Consider the following 24411-nt stretch of genomic DNA (forward strand, 5'->3'; position numbering starts at 1 on the left):
ATTTGCCCCTGTCACAAACCTGTACATGTATCCCCTGCATCTAAAATAAAAGTTAAAAAAAAAAAAAAAATCAGAGATTACCTAACTGGTAATCTCAGTCCGAAATTCTCAGTCCGAAAACTTGCCTCAGAACACTGTAGATAGAAATAATGATGTGGCCAGTGTTTAAATCCACCAGGTACTTTTGCAGCCTTCAAAAAAACCCAAAAAACAAACAAACAAAAAAACCTTTCTAAAAATAAATATTAAATGACTGTTTATTTTTCACTTTTTCCGAGATGGAGTTTTGCTCTTGTCGCCCAGGCTGGAGTGCAATGGTGTGATCTTGGCTCACTGCAACCGCCACCTCCTGGGTTCAAGAGATTCTCCTGCCTCAGCCTCCTGAGTAGTTGGGATCAAGAGGCGCCCGCCACCAAACCCAGCTAATTTTTTGTATTTTTAGTAGAGATGGGGTTCTACCATGTTGGACAGGCTGGTCTCAAACTCCTGACATCAGGTGATCCACCCGCCTCGGCCTCCCAAAGTGTTGGGATTACAAGCGTGAGCCATGACGCTTGGCCTGTTGTTTATTTAAATCAGGAACTGAGCTATTCTGAACAAGATGCCTTGTAGTTTAACCCTTGATACAGAGCGACGCGGATGCCTGGAGAACTACGGGGGCAACATGCTGTTTCTGTAACTTGCTCTGCTCACGCAATAGCATTAGCCCAAGCTCGGGTTTTCCTGAGCTGCAGTAGTGCAGGCATCTGGCTGCTTCTACCTGGTTGACGTCACTACTCTTCTTTCATCAGCTTCCTTGATTTTCTCACCTATTTTTGGCTCCAATTGTCTAGACTTGGGGATCTGGCAACCTCATGTTCACACAGCGCAGGCCCTGGCAACCATCCTCACCTCAAGTTTTAGGCCCTAGCAAATACAGGTATCCCCAGGGCACCACCAGACTGGGCCAGCCTTCATCCTGCCTCCGACTATCAGGATGGACATCAGAAATCTCGGGTCCATCATTGGGCTTCTTTTGACAGATGTGTCATCCTGGCAAACATGCAAAACAAGTCTGTAAAGAGGCTAAGTTACACCAAGAACCTGTGGCTCAGCGGTTAAGTAATCCACTCTCAGTCACACCTCACATAAACAGCGCTGCTGAAGCCACTGGGCAGCGGGTCACTGCTGCTGACATGGTGACAGGTGGGAGGACACCCTCAGATGTGGTGATGTCAAGAAGAAGGTTGAGAATCAAAATGTTAAAGAACTCTGTGAACAGCCAAGTACTGCGTATTTTTAGTAGATATTCATGTGTATGTTTAAAGGAGGTAAACTAACCTGAACTACAAACTGAAAACTTATAAATAAAGTGCTGACCAACCAGCCAGACTCAACAGATGCAGACTGCAGGGAAACCTCTGTTGATCTAGTCACCAATTTCCACTTGCGGTTCTATTTGGCTCCAGAGGTGAAATTCAATTCAGAATTAGCTGGGCCACGCCAGGCTTGGTGGCGCACACTTGTAATCCCAGCAGTTTGTGAGGCCAAGGCGGGAGGACTGCTTGAGTGCCTAGGAGTTCGTGACCACCCTGGGCAACACGGTGAAAATTAGCCAGGCACACCTGTGCACGTCTGGCGTCCCAGCTACTCAGGAGAATGAGGTGGGAGGATGCCACGAGCCCAGGAAGTTGAAGCTGCAGTGAAACGTGATCATGCCACTGCACTCCAGCAAGGGCAGCAGGGCGATACTGTCTCATTAAAAAAAAAATAATAATAATAATAACAAAAAAGAATGAGCTGATCCAATAAGAACAAATAACACAGCTTTTTCAGGGAATGCTGGGGACAGGGATACATATGACCCTAGGAACTTACGGGAAGCCATTTTCAGATCACAAGGGGAGTCCGCCTTAGAATAAAATTGAGAACTAAGTAGACAGAAAGAAACCAGAACCTTCAGTCACACTGCTAAGCCCTGCCAAGCTTCGTCTCAGGCCTGCACACTACCTTTGGCTTTTTAGTCTCATAAATCAATGCTCCCTTTATCGTTTAAGCCACTGTTAAGTTGTTTCTGACAAACTTAAAGAGGAGTTTTGTGGAATACATTTAAGATAAGCACTTTCTTGCATAGTATGGCACTGCAAATCACTGAACATTATACGTTTAATTCTCCTGGTAAACATTTTCCCTGTCAGGGCTAGATGTGGTGGCTCACACCTGTAATCCCAGCACTTTGGGAGGCTGAGGCAGGTGGATCACTTGAAATCAGGAGTTCGAGATCAGCCTGACCCACATAGTGAAACCCCATCTCTACTAAAAATACAAAAATTAGCCTGGCATGGTGGTGCATGCCTGTAATCCCAGCTACTAGGGATGAAGCAGGAGAATCACCTGAATCTGGGAGGTGGAGGTTGCAGTGAGCCAAGATCGTACCACTGCACTCCAGCCTGGGCAACAGACCAAAACTTTGTCTCAAAAAAAAAAAAAAAAAAAAAAATTCCTGTCAGAAATGGTGGGTATAAATGGTAAGTTTCAGACTACTCCAGATTGAATTATTTTACCCCAGTGTCAAAATCACGATCCTCTCATATTTTTAAAGGTAAACACATGCATTTCTTCGGGAGTGACGGAATAGGTAAATGTCAGTAAAAAATAAAAAGCAGACATGATGGTCAAGGGCAGAGAGACGACAGATACTCAGATTTCATCAGTTAGCACAGAACTTCTTTCTGTCCTTATTAATAACATTGCCCTAAAAATAAGTGGTGTGCAACCAACTGAAAGCTGTTCAGTTTATTTCTGACACAAACGTAAATGTTACCCACAGGCAGCCTTTTATTCACCCTTTCCACTATGGCCTAAAAAGCGTTCCTGAACACCGGGGAAGTTTTGAAGCCTCTGAAGCATATTTTCTTCTTATTCTTCTTTTTTTTTTTTTTTTGAGACGGAGCCTCACTCTGTCACCCAGGCCGGAGTGCAGTGGCGCAATCCTGGCTCACTGCAACCTCCGCCTCCCGGGTTTGAGTGATTCTCCTGCCTCAGCCTCCTGAGTAGCTGGGATTAAAGGCGTGTGCCACCACACCTGGCTAATTTTTATTTTTTATTTTTGAGATGGAGTCCTCACTGCATTGCCCAGGCTGGAGTATAGTGGCGCAATCTCGGCTCACTGCAACCTCCGTCTCCTGGGTTCAAGAAATTCTCCTGCCTCAGTTTCCCGAGTAGCTGGGATTACAGGTGCATGCTACCATGCCCAGCTAATTTTTGTATTTTTAGCAGAAACAGGGTTTCACTATGTTGGCCAGGCTGGTCTCAAACTCCTGACCTCATGTGATCCACCCTCCTCGGCCTCCCAAAGTGCTGGGATTACAGGAGTGAGCCACCGCACCCGGCCTGCAGCATGTTTTCACACACACGCATGCATATATGATTTCCCTGAAACCCAACAACATCCCTGTGGAGGGGAGGCGTCAGGCAACTGCAAACGAAGAAACTGAGGCCTAGAAAAGTTGAACACTTTCCTCAAAATTACAGGACTCAAAAGTGAGAGGAACCAGAAGTTGGAAGACCCTGGTCTTCTAACTGAAGTTCAAAGGACCTTGTACTGTACCACCTGGCCTCCCCTGGACAGTTCTGGAAGTATCTGCCACCTATGAACACAGATGGGCACAGCAGGCCTGTGCTGGACACCAAAGGCGTGTTTCTGAGACCTTATACAAGGGCAGAAGATTAAGAAACAGGCTATCTGGACAATCTAAAAAATGCAACCACCAATATTAGAACATTAAAACTTAGCTCTAGAAATACTCTTTTATCATACTCCTGGTTCCAGCAGCCACTCCTTATCCCCGTGGGCCCAAAGTTTTAGGGAGTGCCTGGAATACTCCACACCCAAAACACAAACACAGACTGATTACAGGACCAATGATTGATTGATAGATAGATAGATAGATAGATAGATAGATAGATAGATAGATAGATAGATAGAAAGAAAACAATTAAGATTCAAAACCTCAGGTATTATCTAGAGCACCTAAAATTTAAGCCTTGCATTTTGTTTTTTGTTTTTGAGACAGTCTTGCTCTGTTACTCAGGCTGGAGTGCAATGGCACGATCTTGGCTCACTGCAACCTCTGCCTCCCAGGTTCAGCCAATTCTTGTGCCTCAGCCTCCCAGGTAGTAGCTGGGATTACAGGTGTGCGCCACCATGCCCAGGTAATTTTTTGCATTTTTAGTAGAGACAGGGTTTCGCAACATGTTGACCCAGTTGGTCTCGAACTCCTGAACTCAGGCAATCTGCCTGCCTCTGCCTCCCAGAGTGCTAGGATTACAGGAGTGAGCTACCACGCCAGGCCAGGACTTGCATTTTGAAGCACTTGTATTTTATGTTCACCTTTTAAGAAATACTAACCAAGCAGCAATCCAGTATTTTCCTTTCTAAGACATGAGACGGAACATTTGGTTTACTTGGAATTTGTTTGAGAAACGCCCAATGGTTCTCTTTTATTTTTTCAAGTCAGTGAGTTTCTATACTTCTCAATGTTGCATGGGCACCAACAGTAAGGGGGCTACATTCTTCCATAAAGGGACAGGTTCTGGGGGGATGCTTGGCAACGCTTTCTCTTGTCAAATCCATCAATGGTTTTCCAGTCAACACATGGAAGCAATGATAGAAATATAAGGTCTTCACACAGTACAGTTTGCCAACCTGTAATGATGAGTGTCATGAATTAACGCATACATGTAGCATTTCTCATAGAAAGCAGGTTGCAGAGAGTCATTGCACTGACTACAGTGGGTCTCAGGCAATGCAACTGCTCTGTTCCGTTATCTGCAGTGATCTCGCTTTTTTCTCTCCTCCAGATCCTCTTCCAGAATTGAACTGAGAAATGGGTATACTGTGAGCAAAGTATTTCAGTGAATCTGTCTGGGAATGGGGAGGAAGAGCTTGGAACCCCTGGGCAATCTAATGGTATTTATGATAATGAAGAGTGAACATAATCTATTAAAGCGTGTTCCAGACAAAGCAATGTCATTCCCTCTGACATCCTCAACACAGAGCCCACTACAGAGCCTGCACACCAAATACCTCCTGTGGCGCAACTCTTCCCTTTACCATCACCAACCCCATCCACTCCATGAGACAGGAAGAATGGCTTGCCCCTTAAACCTACTCCTGGAAGTCCACAGCTACTCTCCTTACAGTCCTGAGACCCCATTCTCAGATCCTTTCAGAGTCCGCTCAACATTTTCCTTCCTGGGCTTCTAGCACTTGGGTCCTGGGAACTGGGACTGCTCATGCTTTAAAAACTCTTTCTGGGCCAGGCGCGGTGGCTCACGCCTGTAATCCCAGCACTTTGGGAGGCCGAGGCGGGTGGATCACCTGAGGTCAGGAGTTCGAGAGCAACCTGAACTCCTGATGATGAAACCCCGTTTCTACTAAAAATACAAAAATTAGCTGGGTGTGGTGGCGTGCACCTGTAGTCCCAGCTACCTGGGAGGCTAGGACAGGAGAACTGCCTGAACCCAGGAGGCAGAGGTTGCAGTGAGCTGAGATCATGCAACTGCACTTCAGCCTGGGCGACAGAGTGAGACTCCGTCTCAAAAAACAAACAAGCAACCAAAACAACTCTTTCTGGCTGGAAACGGTGACTCACACCTGTAATCCCAGCACTTTGGGAGGCTGAGTCGGGAGGATTATCTGAGGCCAGGAGTTCAAGACCAGCCTGGCCAACATAATGAGATCCCCACCTTTACAAAAAAATCTAAAAAATATAGCTGGGTGTGGTGGCATAGGCCTGTCATCAGTCCCAGCTACTCGGGGGACTGAGATGGGAAGATGGCTTGAGCCTCGGAGGCAGAGGTTGCAGTGGAGTGATTGTGCCACTCCACTCTAGCCTGGGTGACAGAGTGAGACCTTGTCTCAAAAAAGAAAAAAAGAAAAGAAAACTAAAAAAAAAAAAACCTATTTCCATTCGCTCCTCCACCTATATTGGCCATCTTTTCCCTGCTCCTTGTGGGGTCATCTCAGAGCTCAAGGTCTCGACCTCAGCCTTCCTTCCAGAATCACTAGCCCAGGCTTTCACTGTTGCCTCCTGAATCTCCAAAGCCCCTTCCCTTGGGGAATGTCTCCTCCCAGATCCACAGCGCCTGACCCTCCAGTATATTCCCAGCCCTAAACATGGACATGCAAATGAACTCACCCAGATGTCATGGCTCCGTTATTCTGGCCTAAGACTGGACTTCTCTTTACATATCCCCTTGAGGAGTGATTCAACTGCCATAACCCTTTTCTCTACCCCCTATTCCCCTTTTTAATGAGAAATTGGAAAATAGAAAACATCCTCTAACCTTGGGCTTTTGACCTTGGCTCTGAGATGAAAGAGGAGATACCATCATCTCCCTGCATGCCATTTACTGGCTCGGAAATACTCCCGAATCACCGCTGCTCTGGCAATCAGGAGATCTGAGGGTAACTGATTTACAAAAACTTCAATGAATGAAACATTTGGTGGTTAACCGCTAAAGTTATTAACCTTACTCTGGTTTATAATCTTCAGGAATGGTTAACTAAAATTAACCCAACTCAACAGTGTGTTTGCAGAACATTCACACTATACTGAAAGAAGCCAAACAAAAGAAAGATTTCCAATCCTCAACATGGGTTTCCCAAACTGCCTTCAGAGGACATCAGCAGCTCCTAGAGCAGGGGGAAAAGGTGTACAAACACATCTGAGGGACCCTGGGTTAAACAAAGATACTTTTCTTGGAGGTGGCACATCTCAGAGATTTCAACACACCGATGGGAGCTGTGAAACCCCAGATCTTCTAACGCAGGTTCAAAGCTGTTACTGTACCATCTTGAGTCTCCAAAATGGTTTGGAATGTACTCCCTGCCACTGGAGAGTGGCTGAATACACTTTATGCTACAGAAATGTTTCTTGAAGGTTGTATGAGTTCAGAACTTGCAGTTCATGAGCATGGCTTCCCAAAGTGCTTTCCAAGTTGCAGCAGAAATTCTACAAAATCCTGATGCAAGATACACATAAAGGCCCAGTGCAGTGGCTCACGCCTGCAATCCTAGCACTTTGGGAGGCCGAAGAGGGCAGATCACTTGGGTCCAGGAGTTTGAGACCAGCCTGGGCAACAGGGTGAAACCCCATCTCTACAAAATATACAAAAATCAGCCACGCATGATGGTGCTTACCTATGTAGTCTCAGCTACTTGGAAGGCTGAGGCAGGAGGATTGCCTGAGCCCAGGAGGTGGAATTTGCAGTGAGCAGAGATCATGCCACTGCATTCCAGCCTGGGCGACAGAGTGAGACCCTGTCTCAAACAAAACAAAACAAACAAACAAAAAAACAAAAAAATGCACAAAAACAGATTTAAACACTGTGATAAGAAGTCAACACGCACACTCAAACACGTTACCTTATTTTAACAGTATTTTCATTACTTTGTAAGAAGAAATATAATTGAATAAACATACATGAACAAATGCTGCTTTCAAAAATCTGTTTAATAAGTATGCACAAAAGAAAAGGTTTTCTGGTATTAAATAACCACAATCTGAAACTGCCTTATCAGGATTTTCAAATAGAAGGAAAACAAAACATGGGCCCAGGGAGATTATTAAATGTTAAACAGGAATGAAACATTTTACAAATAGCGTGCTTCTATTTAGCAATAATGTCGAGATTTGACAAATAAAAATGCTGAACTTGTTTGATTCACAGCCTGAAAGTGACAGGGGACTTTCAGCCGTCTTCAATTTCAGGCTAGACTCCAGAACACATTCTTTGTGCGTTAGGTTCACTTTTCAGCAGAGGCAAACAGTGTGTACAACCACGCTTTATCTTTGTTTCCATGAAAATGGAGTAAAAGTGTGTGTGTATACTGATACTCTGCTTTTTTTCTAATACAGATTAAAAAGGGAAGGAGGAGTAGGAATACATCCTTAAGACTGATAATAAAGATGAAGCTCATTTTTATCTTCTACCTAGAGTCAAGTTTCTGACTTGTCTAAGCTTTCATTATTTACCTTGCGAAGAATTCTTTTAATCCCTGCAACCGCCCTCAGATTTTTTTTTTTACCCAATAATCAGGAACTTAATACAGCTTCTGGTATCAGAGGTCCTTATGAGTGACAACTGTGAAATGTTTGATTTATACACAAGACAACAATGTCGTATTCTGAGAGAAAAGAGAATAATAATGAAAAAGATGTTCCTCAGAGCATGGTACCCTCAGAAATAGAGTTAAGGGACAGAGAAACCTAGAGCTATGCCAGGATGAAAAGCCACCATCTGTGTGGCATCTGCCACCCCCAGGTTGCCGGGGCTTGTGGTATTATCCACACGTTCCTCCTGAGGCATAGCTGGGCTGAAAAAGACCCAGACTTTTTTGTAAAAAAAGGACCAAATAGGGCAGTTTTATCATACAATATATTTGCCCTTTACATGTGAAATGGAAAAGGCTCTGATCTCATACTCTAAAATCAGTGGTTGTCAACATACGGGGTTGTGGTGTTTGTAAGAGCACAAAACCACATACAAACATTTTCTGGGGGCTGCAAAAATCTGTGTCCCATGTACTTCTTGAATTTTAAAATGTAGCTTTTCTATTTCATATTAATATTTCTGAAAAGGGGATATGTTTTATAATCTACACAGACATACGATGTGGTTGTGTCTGGCCAGAAATGCTTCCTTAGAACCAAGGAAATACTGTACATGCCACTTATTATTTTCAGCTCCATGGAAATACGATTATAGTTAATAAAATGTCAATTAAATGTAAAGTATTAGTACGCTGACAGAACTAACATAAGAGGCTTCCCTCCCCAAGGATACGATGATTGCAATGACTAAATGACTATGGGGCCACCTACAAACTGTTTTGATAACAGTTCTTAAACTCAAGGACTCAGGATCACTGTCCACCATGAATTTTCTTTTTCTTTTTTCTTTTTTTTTGAGACAGGCTCTTGCTCTGCTGCCCGGCTGAGTACAGTGGTGTGATCACAATTTACTGCAGCCTCGATCTCTTGGGCTCAAGTGATCCTCCCACCTCAGCCTCCCAAGTAGCTGGGACTACAGTTGGCTAATTTTTTTGTTTTTGGTAGAGGTGGGGTCTCACTATGTTGCCCAGACTGGCCTTGAACTCCTGGACGCAAGCAATCCTCCTGCCGTGGCCTCCCAAAGTGTCAGGATTATATGTGTGAGCCACCGAACCTGGTTGCTATCACCTTTATACAAAATAATTCAGGTCTGTGTTTCAAGGAGCCAGAACTGGAACAACTAGAGGATAAATCCCTAAGACAGAAATATAAGCAAGCGGTATTTGATCTATAGTTTGATATTAGAACCTTAAATTGTGCTGGTATTCCTAAATTATAGTTCATTTCATCTTTTTGGTGGCTTAAACTGAAAAGATAGTAAGAGTATCTTTAGTTTCAATATATCAGAGGCCATTGGAAATAGGCGGCAAAACCAGCACTTTAGTAAGTAGTAGGGGCCGGGTGCGGTGGCTCACGCCTGTACTCCCAGCACTTTGGGAGGCCAAGGCGAGCAGATCACTTGAGGTCAGGAATTTGAGAACAGCCTGGCCAATGTGGTGAAACCCCGACTCTACTAAAAAAATACAAAAGTTAGCTGGGTGTGGTGGTGCGTGCCTGTAGTCTCAGCTACTAGGGAGGCTGAGGCAGGAGAATCACTTGAACCTGGGAGGCAGAGGCTGCAGTGAGCCAAGATCGTGCCACTGTACTCCAGCCTGGGTGACAGAGCGAGACTCCATCTTAAAAACAAAAAACAAAAAACAAAAAAACTCTTTATCAAGACTGTTATGGCTCACTAATCACAGTGCCAAATAAATTCCTACTTAAAAAACAAAGCATTCTTCTTAGCAAGCATACTACAAATGGCCCAATTAAACGCCTTTCACTTCTGAAACCTGAGGTATGATCCAGACAAGGATGATCTCATCAAAGTTTTAGAGCTACAGAAACAAAGTCTTCACCACGATTTTACATATTCAAACATAAATTTAGTACAGGAGAAATGTAATAGTTCTATAATCTTAACACTGGTGTCTCTCAAAACACTAGCAGAATTTAATCTTGTTCTAATTCAAACCTGGAAGAGTTGAGAAAAGTCACTTATTTGCATGCTGTTTCCAACAGTATAAAAATAAACAATATACATTATGTGCCTATCAAACTAAAAAATGAATACCAATTAATAAAGGAAACAGCAATTAGCAAAGTCATTAGTTTATATTCCTTCTTTTGCTTCTGCAGCTGGGGCTAATGATCTGTTTTGACAACTTTTACCTGTATTATACTTAATGCTGATAAATAAATTCACGATACAGACCTAGTATTTTATATCAATTTTTACCTGAAATAAAAGGAGACCAAGGACATTTGTGAGGAATATAGTCTCATAGTATTAAGAGACCCAAAATTCAAATACAACACGTATTTTCTCCTATTTAACTTGTACTTTCAGCTAACAAGCAACACATCTAAAACCTCTTCATTTCCACCCCTGTACCAACAGTTAGCTTTCTTCTCAGGACTTTTCTGTTTGTAGTGATGTCTCTGCAATGGGATATTTTATTTTTTTGAGACAGTCTCTTTGTCACCCAGGCTGGAATGCAGTAGAGTGATCTTGGCGCCATGCAACCTCTACCTCCCAGGTTCAAGTGATTCTCCTGCCTCAGCCTCCCAAGTAGCTGGGATCACAGGCGTGCACCACCACGCCTAGCTAATTGTTTATGTTTTTAGTAGAGATGGGGTTTCGCCATGTTGGCCAGGCTGGTCTTGAACTCCTGACCTCAAGTGATCCACCCGCCTTGGCCTCCCAAACTGTTGGGATTACAGGCATGAGCCATCGCGTCCAGCCCTAGATTACAGTTTTGAGGGCAGCTGTTAAGGTTAAGCATTTTAAGCCCGTAAATGACTCAATTGTAAAATATCCACACCTGGCGGATATTTTATTTTTTAATAAACTTTCAAATTTAGAATAGCTTTTGATTTACAAAAAAAAACTGCAGAGACAATACTGAGAATTCCTACGTACCTCTCACCCAGTTTCTGGTTATTAAGACTTTACATTAGCGTATGTTGCAATTACTGAACCAATATGGATGTATTATTATTAACTAGAGCTATACTTCATTCAGATTTCCTTAGCCTTTTCCCCCCAATTTTCCTTTTCTGTTCCAGGGTCCTTTCTGAGTACCGCATCACATTTAGTCATCACAGCACCTTAGCTCCTCTTGGCTATGACAGTTTCTCGGACTGTCCTTGTTTCTGATGACCATGCCAGTCCTGAAGAGCGCTGCTCAGGTAGTTTGTAGGATGTCCCTCAATGTGGGCGTTTTTCTGACGTTTTGTTTATGATCTGACATCATGACAGAATGGAAGACAAGGGCAGTGAAGTACCATTCTCATGACATTGTATCTAGGGTCCTGTTGTCCACAGTATCCACTGCTGCTCTGTTGACCTCGGTCATCTGGCTGGGGTAGTGTTCATCAGACTTAAGTTACTCCTCCTACGCCCCACCCCTTTCCCTTCCCACCTTTGTCGGGAAGGCCACACTTAATGGGGGAAGACTTATGCTCCCTATATTAGTCCGCCTTCACGCTGCTGATAAAGACATACCCGAGACTGGGTAATTTATAACGAAAAAGAGGCTTAATGGACTCACAGTTCCACGTGGCTGGGGAGGCCTCACAATCATAGCAGAAGGTGAAAAGCACGTCTTACATGGTGGCAGACGAGAGAGAATGAGAGCTGAGCAAAAGGGGTTTCCCCTTATAAAACCATCAGATCTCATGAGACTTATGCACTATCACGAGAACAGCATGGGGGAAAAGCCCCCATGATTCAATTACCTCCCACCGGGTCCCTCCCACAACATGTGGGAATTGTGGGAGCTACAATTCAAGATGAGAATTGGGTAGGTGGGGACACAGCCAAACCATAACACCCCCCTTCCTGAGGGCAGAGTACAGACATGCATTACTTGGAATTCTTCTGTGTAGGTGACTGTCTCTGCTCCCCATCAGTAAATGGGAGATGAGTCATTTATTTTTATGTGTATGGACTCCTGGATACCCACACTTAATTTTTGGGAAGAGGGATGAAGGGATTTTGTTGTTGCTTAGACATGTGTGTGGCAGAAACTCCAAGGCTGGGCATGACGGGGGCCTGTTGATGGGATGCAGGAGAGTCATGGGCCTCCCTCTGCCTACGAGGCTTTGCTCACACACTGGTCTCACGTCCCACTACGTTGAAATTTCTGCCTCAATAAACTTATAAAGTACTGTGCATTGTGAAACTTTGGGTTCAAACTGCAAACACTGAACCCACTATGTCAAAGGCCCAACTGTCTATATTAGCACCCCTCGCTCATCCTAAATCCCCACCTCCACGCAGCCACGGATCCCATGCGTGACACCTTCACGCACCGTGAGCTGGCATCCGGTTAGGAGAACGGTGGCGATTCGCAGCCCACTCCACAACCTCTCTCCTGGAGTTCTGCATACTTGGATGCATGTGATAAATGGGTTTTCAGTCTGAGGAGTGGTTTGGAGTAAACAATTCTGCAGGTCTTGATAATGAGTTTATTTGGATACTGACAGCAGAGTGACAAAGAGCACCTCCCTATAACATCAGCAAGGTGACATGCAGAAGCTATCCAGGGTGCTCCATGAGCCCAGAGGAAAGAATGTCACTCAGGAGTTGACAACTAAGATGATGGGCTACACCAACAAGGGTGTGAGATGGAGGGTGGGGAGGGCATGGGCTTTCATGCAAGATGACATCAACATTTCATGGTCAATAAGGCCCTCCCAGAATAAAGTCTAATGATTTCAAATTTGCAATCTTGTCTATGCCAGTAGGTCTCAAGCTTTTTAAGTGGCAGAACACCTACAAGTGATAGTGAGACACGCACTGACATCAAACATAAAGACGTTTACAGTTTGGGGTTGGATAGAATTTATTTGGACGGTCTAGTAGTGACATGCACCATGGACTAGAAACCTGTATAGGAGACAAAAGCTTTAAACTGTAATGTTTCCCAGGAAAAATTGGGACAGCTCCCCCTAAATTCCATTTTTAGTATGAAAACACCTCTGCTTAGCTTACAAAAAGTCCTATTTGAGAACTACTGGTTTATACTAATTTGTATAACATACTTTGCTTTCAATGGACTGAAGGGTATGCTTGAGAAGCCACTCTCTGTCTAAATGACTACAAAATCCAAATGAGCAAAGTATAAAATAGAGGTTTCATAATATAGACCTTTAAAACTTTATTCGAGAGTTTTTTCCTCCCCGCAGTTGCTGGCAATAGCCACTGCTGTATGTTTAGCTCTACTATTTCGCATTAATGAAGATTTCTGATCAGATCCATGGAATTATTTAAGAGTTTAACGTGGAAGACTTTGCTCATGGTAAAAACAAATTAATTAATTCAATCTGCCTTAAAAGTCACAGGAAGAAAGTATCAGAGAGGAAAAAGTGATACCATCCCAGCACAGGAACAAGCCCAGCTGTGCCAAAGTTAACAGCGAGTATGCAGAGCTGGAGATAAGCCAGCAGGGAAACCTGGGACTTCTGAGGACGCTCTTAATATACCCTGGCACACCACGAGGGGAAAGGGAGCCTTCTGTAAAGACAAAGAGGTGGGACACCACTGCCCACACGGAGGGAGGCTCGCAGGTTGCATGTTCATTTGCTCATGAAGGTTGGCTTCCTTCCCTATCTGACCCCAGGCAAACACAGGGCCACCACGGCAGTCTGCCATGGCCAGAATGCAGCTCAGATAACCCTCGATCCCAGCATCAGAATCCCAGAGGTTATTACTGGATCCCAGAGCTCCTGATCCACTAGCTCTGCAGCAGGACCCAGGAATCCACATCTTTAACTAGCAACCCAGGACCTGGATGCAGAAGGTCTTTATGCTACTTTGATTCACATCATGAAATTGGGGCTACAAACCCTAAGCAATCTATGGGCCAGGCCATCCTGAGAGTCGTTTCTCAACTTTTATCAACAGGACGGATTTGTCAACCTAACTGGGTGGCACACCCTGACTGGCAGAGGGTCTCATTAGGAGCCTAGTGCTACCAGTTGTTGTGTAACTGTTAACAGGTGTTGCTGGCCGGGTATGGTGGCTCACACCCATAATCCCAGCACTATGGGAAGCCAAGGCAGGCAGATCGCCTGCAGTCAGGAGTTCGAGACCAGCCTGGCCAATATGGCGAAACCTTGTCCCTACTAAAAATACAAAAATTAGCTGGTTGTGGTAGCGCGCCTGTAGTCTCAGCTTCTTGGGAGGTTGAGGAGGGAGGATTGCTTGAACCTGGGAAGCAGAGGTTGCAATGAGCCAAGATTGCACCACTGCACTCCAGCCTGGGCGACAGAGCGAGCCTCTGTCTCAAACAAACAAACAAACAAAACACAAAACAGGTGTTGCTGCAACAGGCTTTTGTCAGTTAGTACTTACACCTAATTTGATTCAGTTTCACATGCATCATTTTCACTAGCCCAGGTTACCACCACCAAAGTTATATCAACAAACTGCACAGCACAAAAGATTAGTGACAAACAGAAAATAGACATGAATTTTAATTCAGATTCCAGGCACTCTAGATGACAAGTCAGACCCTCTCCAGGCACATTTATCAATGATTTTAAAATGCAATCAGCGCCTACACGGATTTTTGATCATTTGGGACCCTACCGAATGTACCTGGAAGACCGACCTCGGAGTCATGGCCCAGGGTGAAACCTGCCATGTGTTTAACCCGTGAGCAAAGGTTCTGTCCTCACCATGCACACCCCACATTGGCACTGGGAGAACACTGCAAGACAGCACAAGAGGCTGCACCTGAGTGGGTCCCCACCCTGGCTGAATACTACAATCACTGGAGGAGACCTGAAATAATTACCTGTGGGCAGGCCCCACCAGGCCAAGTGCTCAGAATCTTGGGTGAGTCCTGGGCATCATTTTGCTTTAAAATGCTCCCCAGAGTCTGGGCAACATAGCAAAACCCCCTCACTTAAAAAAAATAAAAATTTAAAAACTAGCTGAGTGACGTAGCATGTGCCTGCAGTCTCAGTTACACAGGAGGCTGAGATGGGAGGATTGCTTGAGACCAGGAGTTTGAGGCTATAGTGACCTATGATTGCACCACTGCACTCCAGCCTGGATGACAGAGCAAGATTCATCTCTAAAAATAAAATAAAATGCTCCCCAGGTAATGATAATGTCCCAGGCTTGGGCCCCAAAAGGAATGTTTGTTCCTAAGACAGTCTCAAAAGTGAGCACTGTTTCCCCTGCTCTGCCTAACAAATGGAATGTTTAAGAAATTCTTGCTGAACTACACTGAACACATTTAAAGATCAGACAGGCCGGGCGCGGTGGCTCACACCTGTCATCCCAGCAGTTTGGGAGGCCGAGGCGGGCGGATCACAAGGTCAGAAGATCGAGACCATCTTGGCTAACACGGTGAAACCCCGTCTTTACTAAAAATACAAAAAATTAGCCGGGCGTGGTGGCGGGTGCCTGCAGTCCCAGCTACTTGGAGGCTGAGGCAGGAGAATGGCATGAACCCGGGAGGTGGAGCTTGCAGTGAGCCGAGATCGCGCCACTGCACTCCAGCCTGGGCGACACAGCCAGACTCCATCTCGGAAAAAAAAAAAAAAATCAGACTACTTCCATTTCTATAACAGGCAAGAAACCTCAGGGATGCAACATTGAGTTGTCATTTGTGATCTCATCTCTGCAACTGTATGACTTTGTAACAATTAGTGTCAGACCTTCATCTTTAAAGAGGTGCCATGAAAAAGCACGGCCTTCTCACCGATCCTACTAAAAAGTTTAGGGTTGAGAAGTTTGCTAAAAGTGCAGCTGAGATTTAAATTGGCAAAAACAGGAGCTTCCACCAAAGAGTAGGCTCTCTGTCTGAAACATCACCAGGACTGAATATTGAGATCGAAAAACTGTTAATCCCAGCAAGTGTCTTCTGCCAGTTAAAAGGGTGGCTATATTTGAGCCCAGGAGTTTGAGAACAGCCTGGGCAACATAGCAAGACCTAGTCTCAAAAAAAAAAAAAAAAAACAAAATTATCCAGGCATGGTGGCGTGGTCCTGTAGTCCCAATCCCAGTTACTTGGGAGGATGAGGTGGGAGGATCGCTTGAGCCCAGGTCAAGGCTGCAGTGACCAAAATTGCACCATTGCACTCCAGCCTAGGTGACAGAGCAACACTGTTTCCGACGACAAAAAAAAAAAGATGTCCAGGTACATTCAAATTTCAGATGATGGGCCGGGCGCGGTGGCTCAAGCCTGTAATCCCAGCACTTTGGGAGGCCGAGACGGGCGGATCACGAGGTCAGGAGATCGAGACCATCCTGGCTAATATGGTGAAACCCCGTCTCTACTAAAAATACAAAAAACTAGCCGGGCGAGGTGGCGGGCGCCTGTAGTCCCAGCTACTCGGGAGGCTGAGGCAGGAGAATGGCGTAAACCCGGGAGGCGGAGCTTGCAGTGAGCTGAGATCCGGCCACTGCACTCCAGCCTGGGCGACAAAGCGAGACTCCGTCTCAAAAAAAAAAAAAAAAAAAAAAAAAAAAACAAATTTCAGATGATGAACAAATAATTTTGTGTAAATATGTCTCATGCAAAATTTGGAATATCTTTACATTAAAATTTTATTTGTTGCTTATCTGAAATGCAAATACAATTGGTGTCCTGTATTATAACTGGCAACCCTAGGGATAACAGCCCCAAAATAAATTGTCTAGCTATGTTGTCCTGTGTTTCAGACTTTGTTACTTTGTCTCAGTGGAAAAGGATGACAGTATTACCGGATAAAAACATTTGCAAATCTCATGTTTGTTTCCCAACAAAATGCTTTGATATTCATAGGCAGAGGGGCCACCTAAGAATAAGCAGAATACTCGTCTCACAATTACTTTTCAAAGAGCGGAGTTCTTCAGCCCTGAACAAAGGACACAGCAGAAAGGAAACACAGCTGAGCAAATCGATGGAACAAAGGAAGCATTCAACTCACACCTTGCATCATATACGCACAAAACTTCAGCTATCTGTAGAAGACAGCAATGATGATGAAATTTGATCTGTTTAATCTTGTAACTATGAAGTTCCACTTCCTATTTTTTGCTCCTGTGGGAGGTGAGGGGAAGACACACAGTAGAACTTAGGGAGAGAAGAGAAGGAAGGAAATTGGTACGATCACATTGACTTTTTCAGAAAACACTGCGCAGGACCAGATGAGTGAGTGGCAGTTCTGGCCCTAAGGAGAGACAGACATGAAGACGTGCACCGGCAATTGCAATCCGGGGCGGGAAGTGTCTGGACCCTCAGCACCTAGAACAGTGCTTGGATCACTGTGCCATTCCATAAATATTTTCTGATTAAATAGCAAAGCTAAGCACAAAGACCTGGGATGGGAGAACCAGAAGGGACAACACCCATAGGGGACAACACATGATGCTTTAGGAAGAGTGAAAATGACTCCATCAAGCAAAAGCACCCTAGAGGAATGGCCTGTATAAAGGCAGGGTGGCAGGGGAGTGAGGATATATGTCATCAGTGAGGACATCCAGACAACAGCCACTGCGCAGGCCGGCGGTCAGGAGAGAGGTCTGCATGGGGGACTGCCTTGGGCATCCATCCAGGAGTGGGCTGGGAACTGAAGCCCTGGTGCAGAGAGGATGCTCTAGAGAGGTCAGGCCTGGGATCCTAGGCCACGTCTTCCTCAAGCAAAGGACAGGGTGCCCATCAGAAAATATACCGGTTCCTGGGCTCTAGAAAGCCGAGGAGAGCAAGGGTGCAAAGGAGACTAAGAAAGGACAGACCAGCTGCATGAGGAAAGCCTAGAGAGGCCCTTGCCTCGGATAGCAGGACAGACTCCTGGGGTGATGGAGGCTCCAGTGTATGAGGTTAGCAGACCCAGAAACGTCCACTGGATTTGGGGAAACAGGTTACTGTGATGTGACATGGAAGGGACAGACAGCAGAGGGCTAAGGCATGAGTTCCCCTTAAGCAAGGGGAAAGACTGTATAGACAACAGCTTTTCTGGCAATGGAGTGAAGGAAATTAACAGGTGGAGGGGCTCTCACATCAAAGAGGGGCTGTTTCACAGGTATTTTTTATTTGTTTGTTTAGAGACAGGGTTTTCTTGTCACCCAGGCTGGAGTGCAGTGATCTCAGCTCACTGCAGCCTCCAACTCCTACGCCCAAGTGATTCTCCTGCCTCAGCTTCCCAAGGAGCTGGGACTACCGGTGTGTATCACCATGCCTGGTTAATTTATTTTTAATTTTTGTAGACACTGAGTCTTCTTCCTGTGTGGCCCAGGCTGGTCTTGAACTCCTGGCTTTAAGCAATCTTCCCGCCTGGCCTCCTGAAGTATTGGGATTACAGGTGTGAGCCACTACGCCCAGCCCACAGGTATGTTCTTATGGTGGGAGAGGCCTCAAGATCTGTATAAAATGAAGAAGAGATGGAGCCACAGGCAGGAAAATGATTATACAGCTCCCGAATGAAAGCTCAAATGCTCTGAGCAGGAACTCACAGATCCCTTTTCTCAACTTCCTTTCCCTGGTATTCCATCCAGGAGATCCAGATGCCCTGTAGCACAAACAAGCCGTGGTCCATCTGGACTACAGTCCACTCCTGATGTCCAGGCTCTTATCTGGCTGAGTGACTCTTCTAATACAGAAGGAGTGGAAATGAGCGTTTCAAGCGGTACGGGTCCAGGACACCCAACTCCACTTAATTCATTTAAAGACACAGAACAAAAATCAAAGCCCTGTGAACTAGGAAGACAAGTGTTCACAAGGATGGCCATTTAAGTGATCCTCCAGAGTCTTCTGACATTCTGCAAGCAGCCGAGAATCTCCAGGGAGATCAATTACTAAAAAGTCACTGGAGAAATCCATCGCTTCAGCAGTGCCTGAGCCACCTTCTACAGAGGGACAAAAGACACAGAGAGAGGGGTAGCTGGCAGAGCCGGCCCCTGTGCTATCTGGGCATGGTGCAGAAAACAAGGCTTTTTGCTACGTCAACTGTAGTAAAAGGGATCTCAGGAAGACCTAGCCATTCGTTAAAATTAAACAATTTTTTTTGAAGGAATGGGAAAATCAGGCATTCTGCATCTCTGAGCAACAATAGTCAACTATTATTTCTTTCAATGAGCCCCAAAGAGCACTCATAAAAGACTTATTCAAGATGGCATTTGCACAATACTAAAAGATCACACGAACAGAAACTCATAAAAATGTGCAAGTTTTATAGTTGATAACAGTCGAACTCCATTTAACAAGAAAAAGCATAAAAGAGTGGGTTAACATGAAGCACCAACTGGACCTCAGACAACAGCAGTATTTCTGTTGCTCCCTGAAGCAGTTTTCATTGGGTTGGATATCGATGCAGTCTGACTGCAGGTGACTAGAAGCAAATGAAAGATAGCCAGGCCCAAAGTCCATAGACAGCATCGTTAAGACCTAATGAGAGTGTCTTAGGCATATAATAAGTACGCAATAAAATATTTTCATTGTTATGAATGGAGTCACCAAGTATTTATCTAAAAAAAGCTGCAGAATTTGGCTGGGCACAGTGGCTCACACCTGTAATGCCAGCACTTTGGGAGGCCGAGGCAGGCAGATGACAAGGTCAAGAGATGGAGACCATCCTGGCCAACATGGTGAATCCCTGTCTCTACTAAAAATACAAAAATTAGCTGGGCGTGGTGGCACGCACCTGTAGCCCCAGCTACCTGGAGGCTAAGGCAGGAATATCACTTGAACCTGGGGGGCAGATGTTGCAATGAGCCGAGATTGCACCACTGCACTCCAGCCTGGGCAACAGAGCGAAACTCCATCTCGAAAAAAAAAAAAAAGAAAAGAAAAAGCTGCAGAATTCCTTCCACATGATTTGCGTTCTACCCCAATGCTTGACATACTAAATCCACCACCTCTCTTGAAGCTAGGTTTTGAATAAAATGAGAATGACATTTTCTTTCTTTTCTTTTTTTTTTGAGACAGAGTCTCACTCTGTCACTCAGGCTGCAGTGCAATGGCACAAACTTGGCTCACTGCAATATCCACTTCCCGGGTTCAAGCGATTCTCCTGGTTTAGCCTCCCAAGTAGCTGGGATTACAAGCACCTGCCACCATGCCCGGCTAATTTTTTGTATTTTTAGTAGAGATGGGGTTTCACCATGTTGGCCAGGCTGGTCTTGAACTCCTGACCTGAGGTGATCCGCCTGCCTCAGTCTCCCAAAGTGCTGGGATTACAGGCGTGAGCCACTGTGCCCGGCAGAGAATGACATTTTCTAGGTAGCCTTTTTTTTGGTTTAATGTAGAGACAGGGTGTCACCATGCTGCCCAGGCTGGTCTTGAACTCCTGGGTTCAAGTGATCCTCCCGCCTCAGCCTCCCAAAGTGCTGGGATTACAGGCGTGAGCCCCTATGCTCAGCCTCTAGGTAGCTTTCTTAAATTGAGATGTTAAAAGTCTAAGGAAAGAGGAGTGCCTTGTTTACCTGTGGGCAGGACTGACTGCAGTGTTAACTAGGGCCCCTTGCAGTCACCAGGGTCTATGATGGCATCCTGGCTCTGCCCCTCTCTGTTGCTAACCATCAAGCCCTGATGTGCAGCCCTGCTACTTCGAGTGTGGTCCACTAACCAGCAGCAATCAGTCTCATCAGGGAGCTTGTTAAGAGTACAGCCTCTCAGGGGCCACATCGGACTCTGAATTTGAATCTGCATTTAACAAGATCCCCAGCTGATTCCCATCCATGCTTCGCGAAGCAGTAGTTACAGCAGCAAGAGAAGCTGGCTGAGTGAATTGCTGCTCCATTCCAAAAAGCCATCGGGAGGACGGGTAGCAGCTGCAGGAAGTGACTTTCACTGTACTGCATTTCATTTGATCACACTTTCATTTTATTGACCTTTTCTCTAAAGCAACGGAGCTGTTTTCCTCTGTTTTATTCATAACTCTTAATTTTTAAAAGTAGTCTGGCTTCATGCTACCATCTCAAATTGTATCAACTTTAAAGTATTTACATGCATCGGGCGGGAGGAAACGGAAAACATTTTTCACATTTGATTTATATCCGATTATAGAGGTTTTTGTGTTTTTCCACAACAGTTGTTAACTTGTTAGCAAACCTGTGTTTTCACAGCAAGCTAGGAAGTCCCTTAGATCATTATCCAGAAAAATGCCACGTAATTAGAACTTCACAGAAAGGTGCCCTAGAAAATACAGAACAGGGCTAAAGGTACACACCTGCAGACAGGTGTTCTACAACAAGGCTAAGTGCACATCTGTTCACCTGGAACAGCAATCTTGCTTACTAATTAACTGCATGCAATAAACTGTGAACTCAGGAAGGGTGAGAGCCATGCACGTAACTAATACTGCCTGACAAAGAGTAGGAGGGGTTCAATAAATATCCATGAATGAGCGAATCGATGAATATCACTTAAAACAGGCTCTTCCTACAACACTCTGCTCCTTCCCTTTCAATTCCTGTAAAGGCCAGAATATTAAAGGAACCTCCAAGACATTCTTGATTGCTAAGAGGCCACTCGCCACACCAAAGATGGCTCGTCCAGGGTAGCCCTCATGAGGACCACTAAAGGGCTTTTCCCACCAGGAAGTAAATCACTCTATGCCATCATAAAGATGTTCAGCATCAGCTTCCCTATCCTGAACACTTTTAGGACTTGGAAAGGGAAATGTGGCACCGATCTGGGTGTAAATGGCTTCACTCAACAATGTTCATAATCTCTTTCTGCCCCTGCTGAAATTCTGTTGAAAGAGGTGGAACTTTCTGTACCCTTTTGGTTGCTGTGATGTGGACACTCCTTCATTAACTGAAAAGGCAACAAGAAGAACGAGGAAAGAAAGTAAAAGAGATCAGCCACAAACACAACTAAGGGTGTTCTAAACAAATCACACGAGATTAGCAGAGGAGGCGGGCTGGAGGAAAATTCATGCTGGAAAAGCTAGGCGTTTTGATGTCCAAATATCTGGTTGAAGATGAACCAGCCAAGCAGAATAAATGGGTGAAGAAGAATGATAATAATCTGTGAGAGGGAGATAGATCAGCCACGGCACCCGGTTCACAGAATTAGAATAACACCCCTACGCATGATGCTCCCGTGGTATGATGCCTGAGTTTACTAGCAAAAGCTCAGCAACCCACTGATAATTTTGAAAACAAACAAACAAAAAAACAGGATGCTCTTTTTCAAATACTTCATAAACTTTGAATTCGTGGTTGTGGCTGATGTCTTTACTCCCTTGTCCCATCCAAAAGCTACAATCCACATGGATGGCCATGTGGTCTTGAAAGCACTTCATCTCCTTCTCTACGTGATTAATTTTTTTTTTTTTGAGACGGAATCTCACTCTCGCCCAGGCTGGAATGCAGTGGTGTGATCTCGGCTCCCTGCAACCTCTGCCTCCCTCCTGGGTTCATGCGATTCTCCTTCCTCAGCCTCGCCAGTAGCTGGGACTACAGGCACGTGCTACCACACCCACCTAATTTTTTGTATTTTTAGTAGAGAGGGGGTTTCACTGTGTTAGCCAGAATGGTCTCGATCTCCTGATCTCGTGATCCACCTGCCTCAGCCTCCCAAAGTGCTGGGATTACAGGTGTGAGCCACTGCACCTGGCCAATTCTGTCTTTTTTTTTTTTTTTTTTTTTTTGAGACAGAGTCTCTGTCGCCCAGGTTGGAGTGCAGTGGTGCCATCTCGGCTCACCGCAACCTCTGCCTCCCAGGTTCGAGTGATACTCCCGCCTCAGCCTCCCCAGTAGCTGGAATTACAGGTGTGCACCACCATGACTGGCTGATTTTTGTATCTTTAATAGGGACAGGGTTTCACCATGTTATGCAGGCTGGTCTCGAACTCCTGACCTCGAGCGATCTGCCTGCTTCAGCCTCCTACAGTGCTGAGATTACAGGCGTGAGCCACCATGCCTGTCCTTCCTTCTTTACATGATTAATTCTTAGCCCTCAGACTCCAGCTCAAAAGTCACTTCCCTGGGAAGCCCCCCTTGACTGCCCCTTTCTCAATGCCTCCTCTGTCCCCTGACATGCTTTTCTCACACCTAGACTGCTTCACTCATTCTCCTTTTCTTTACCTTTGCTTCCTCCATAGGAACTCGAGCCTCTGAAAAGCAAGGACTGGGTCTTAATTCTTTATATCTTTGCTCAGATCAGAAAAATGACTGTCTGTGCTCACTTCATTATGAGTATGTGAACTATGCTTTGTGAGACCAGGAACTGGGTGGGCCCGGACTGAAGAGTCCTTGCACAGGAATCATGACTGAACCCGAATGTGGGTGCATAAACCCCCAAGAGAGATGAGCTGAGAGGAGAGAGGAAGAGGTCGTGTGTGGGATGAACACCTCCACGCTGCACCAGCCAAATGACTTTGAACACCTTTTCTTGGTCTAAAAAAGGAATCATATCTCTCCTGAATACCTCTCAGGATGATGAGGAGCAAAACAGAGAATGGATCTGAAAGCACTTGAAAATCTATAAAGGACCATGCAAATCAGCAATTTGGTGGTGAAAGGTAAGGAAGGTGGGGACGATGGATGGATGGATGGATGGATGGATGGATGGATGGATGGATGGATGGACGGATGGGATGGATGCATGGATGGATGGATGGATGGATGGATGGATGGATGGATGGATGGATGGATGGACGGATGGGATGGATGCATGGATGGATAGATGGAGAGTGGCTCATCAGCCACAAAACAGCTATGTTCCCACAAAAACTAAAAATAAATTTAAGGCCAGGTGTGGTGCCTCATGCTTGTAATCTCAACACTTTGGGAGACCAAGGCAGGCGGATCTCTTGAGCCTGGGAGTTCAAGACCAGCCTGAACAACATGGCAAAACTTCGTCTCTACAAAAAAACACAAAAATTGGCCAGGTGCGGTGGCTCACGTCTGTAATCCCAGCACTTTGGGAGGCCAAGGTGGGTGGATCACCTGAGCTTAGGAGTTCGAGACCATACCGGGCAACATGGTGAAACCCTATCTCTATTAAAAATACAAAAAAAATTAGTTGGGCATGGTGGCACATACCTGTAGTCCCATCTACTCGGGAGGCTGAGGCAGGAGAATTGTTTGAACCCGGGAGGTGGAAGTTGCAACGAGCCGAAATCATGCCACTGCACTCCAGCCTGGGCAACAGAACAGGGCTCCGTATCAAAATACATAAATAAATAAAATTAAATTAAAATTAAAAAAACAGAAGGAAAGGGTTGACAAGTATCTAACTTCGAATGTTGCTAGTCCATTCTCTCATGGACTTTAAGAAGTCTGAGTTCAGAAGTAAGAACATGAAACAGGAATGGGCCTCAT

General features: G+C 45.1%; 1 protein-coding gene across 6 annotated transcripts in view; it reads right to left on the reverse strand.

Annotated features, from left to right (window-relative positions):
* FAM171A1 (family with sequence similarity 171 member A1) overlaps nucleotides 1-24411 on the reverse strand; it is a 147271-nt gene that overhangs the window by 103945 nt on the left and 18915 nt on the right. The window contains exon 1 of one of the 6 annotated variants that reach the window (XM_065520344.1): nucleotides 24133-24229. The exons of the other annotated variants lie outside the window; for them this stretch is intronic. Coding sequence (XP_065376416.1) covers nucleotides 24133-24214 — 82 coding nt within the window. The 5' untranslated portion in view covers nucleotides 24215-24229. Of the gene's footprint in view, nucleotides 1-24132; nucleotides 24230-24411 lie in introns of those variants that run through there. 6 annotated transcript variants of the gene reach the window in all.

Source organism: Macaca fascicularis, chromosome 9 (genome assembly GCF_037993035.2).
Source record: "Macaca fascicularis isolate 582-1 chromosome 9, T2T-MFA8v1.1".
Taxonomy (NCBI): Eukaryota; Metazoa; Chordata; class Mammalia; order Primates; family Cercopithecidae; genus Macaca; species Macaca fascicularis.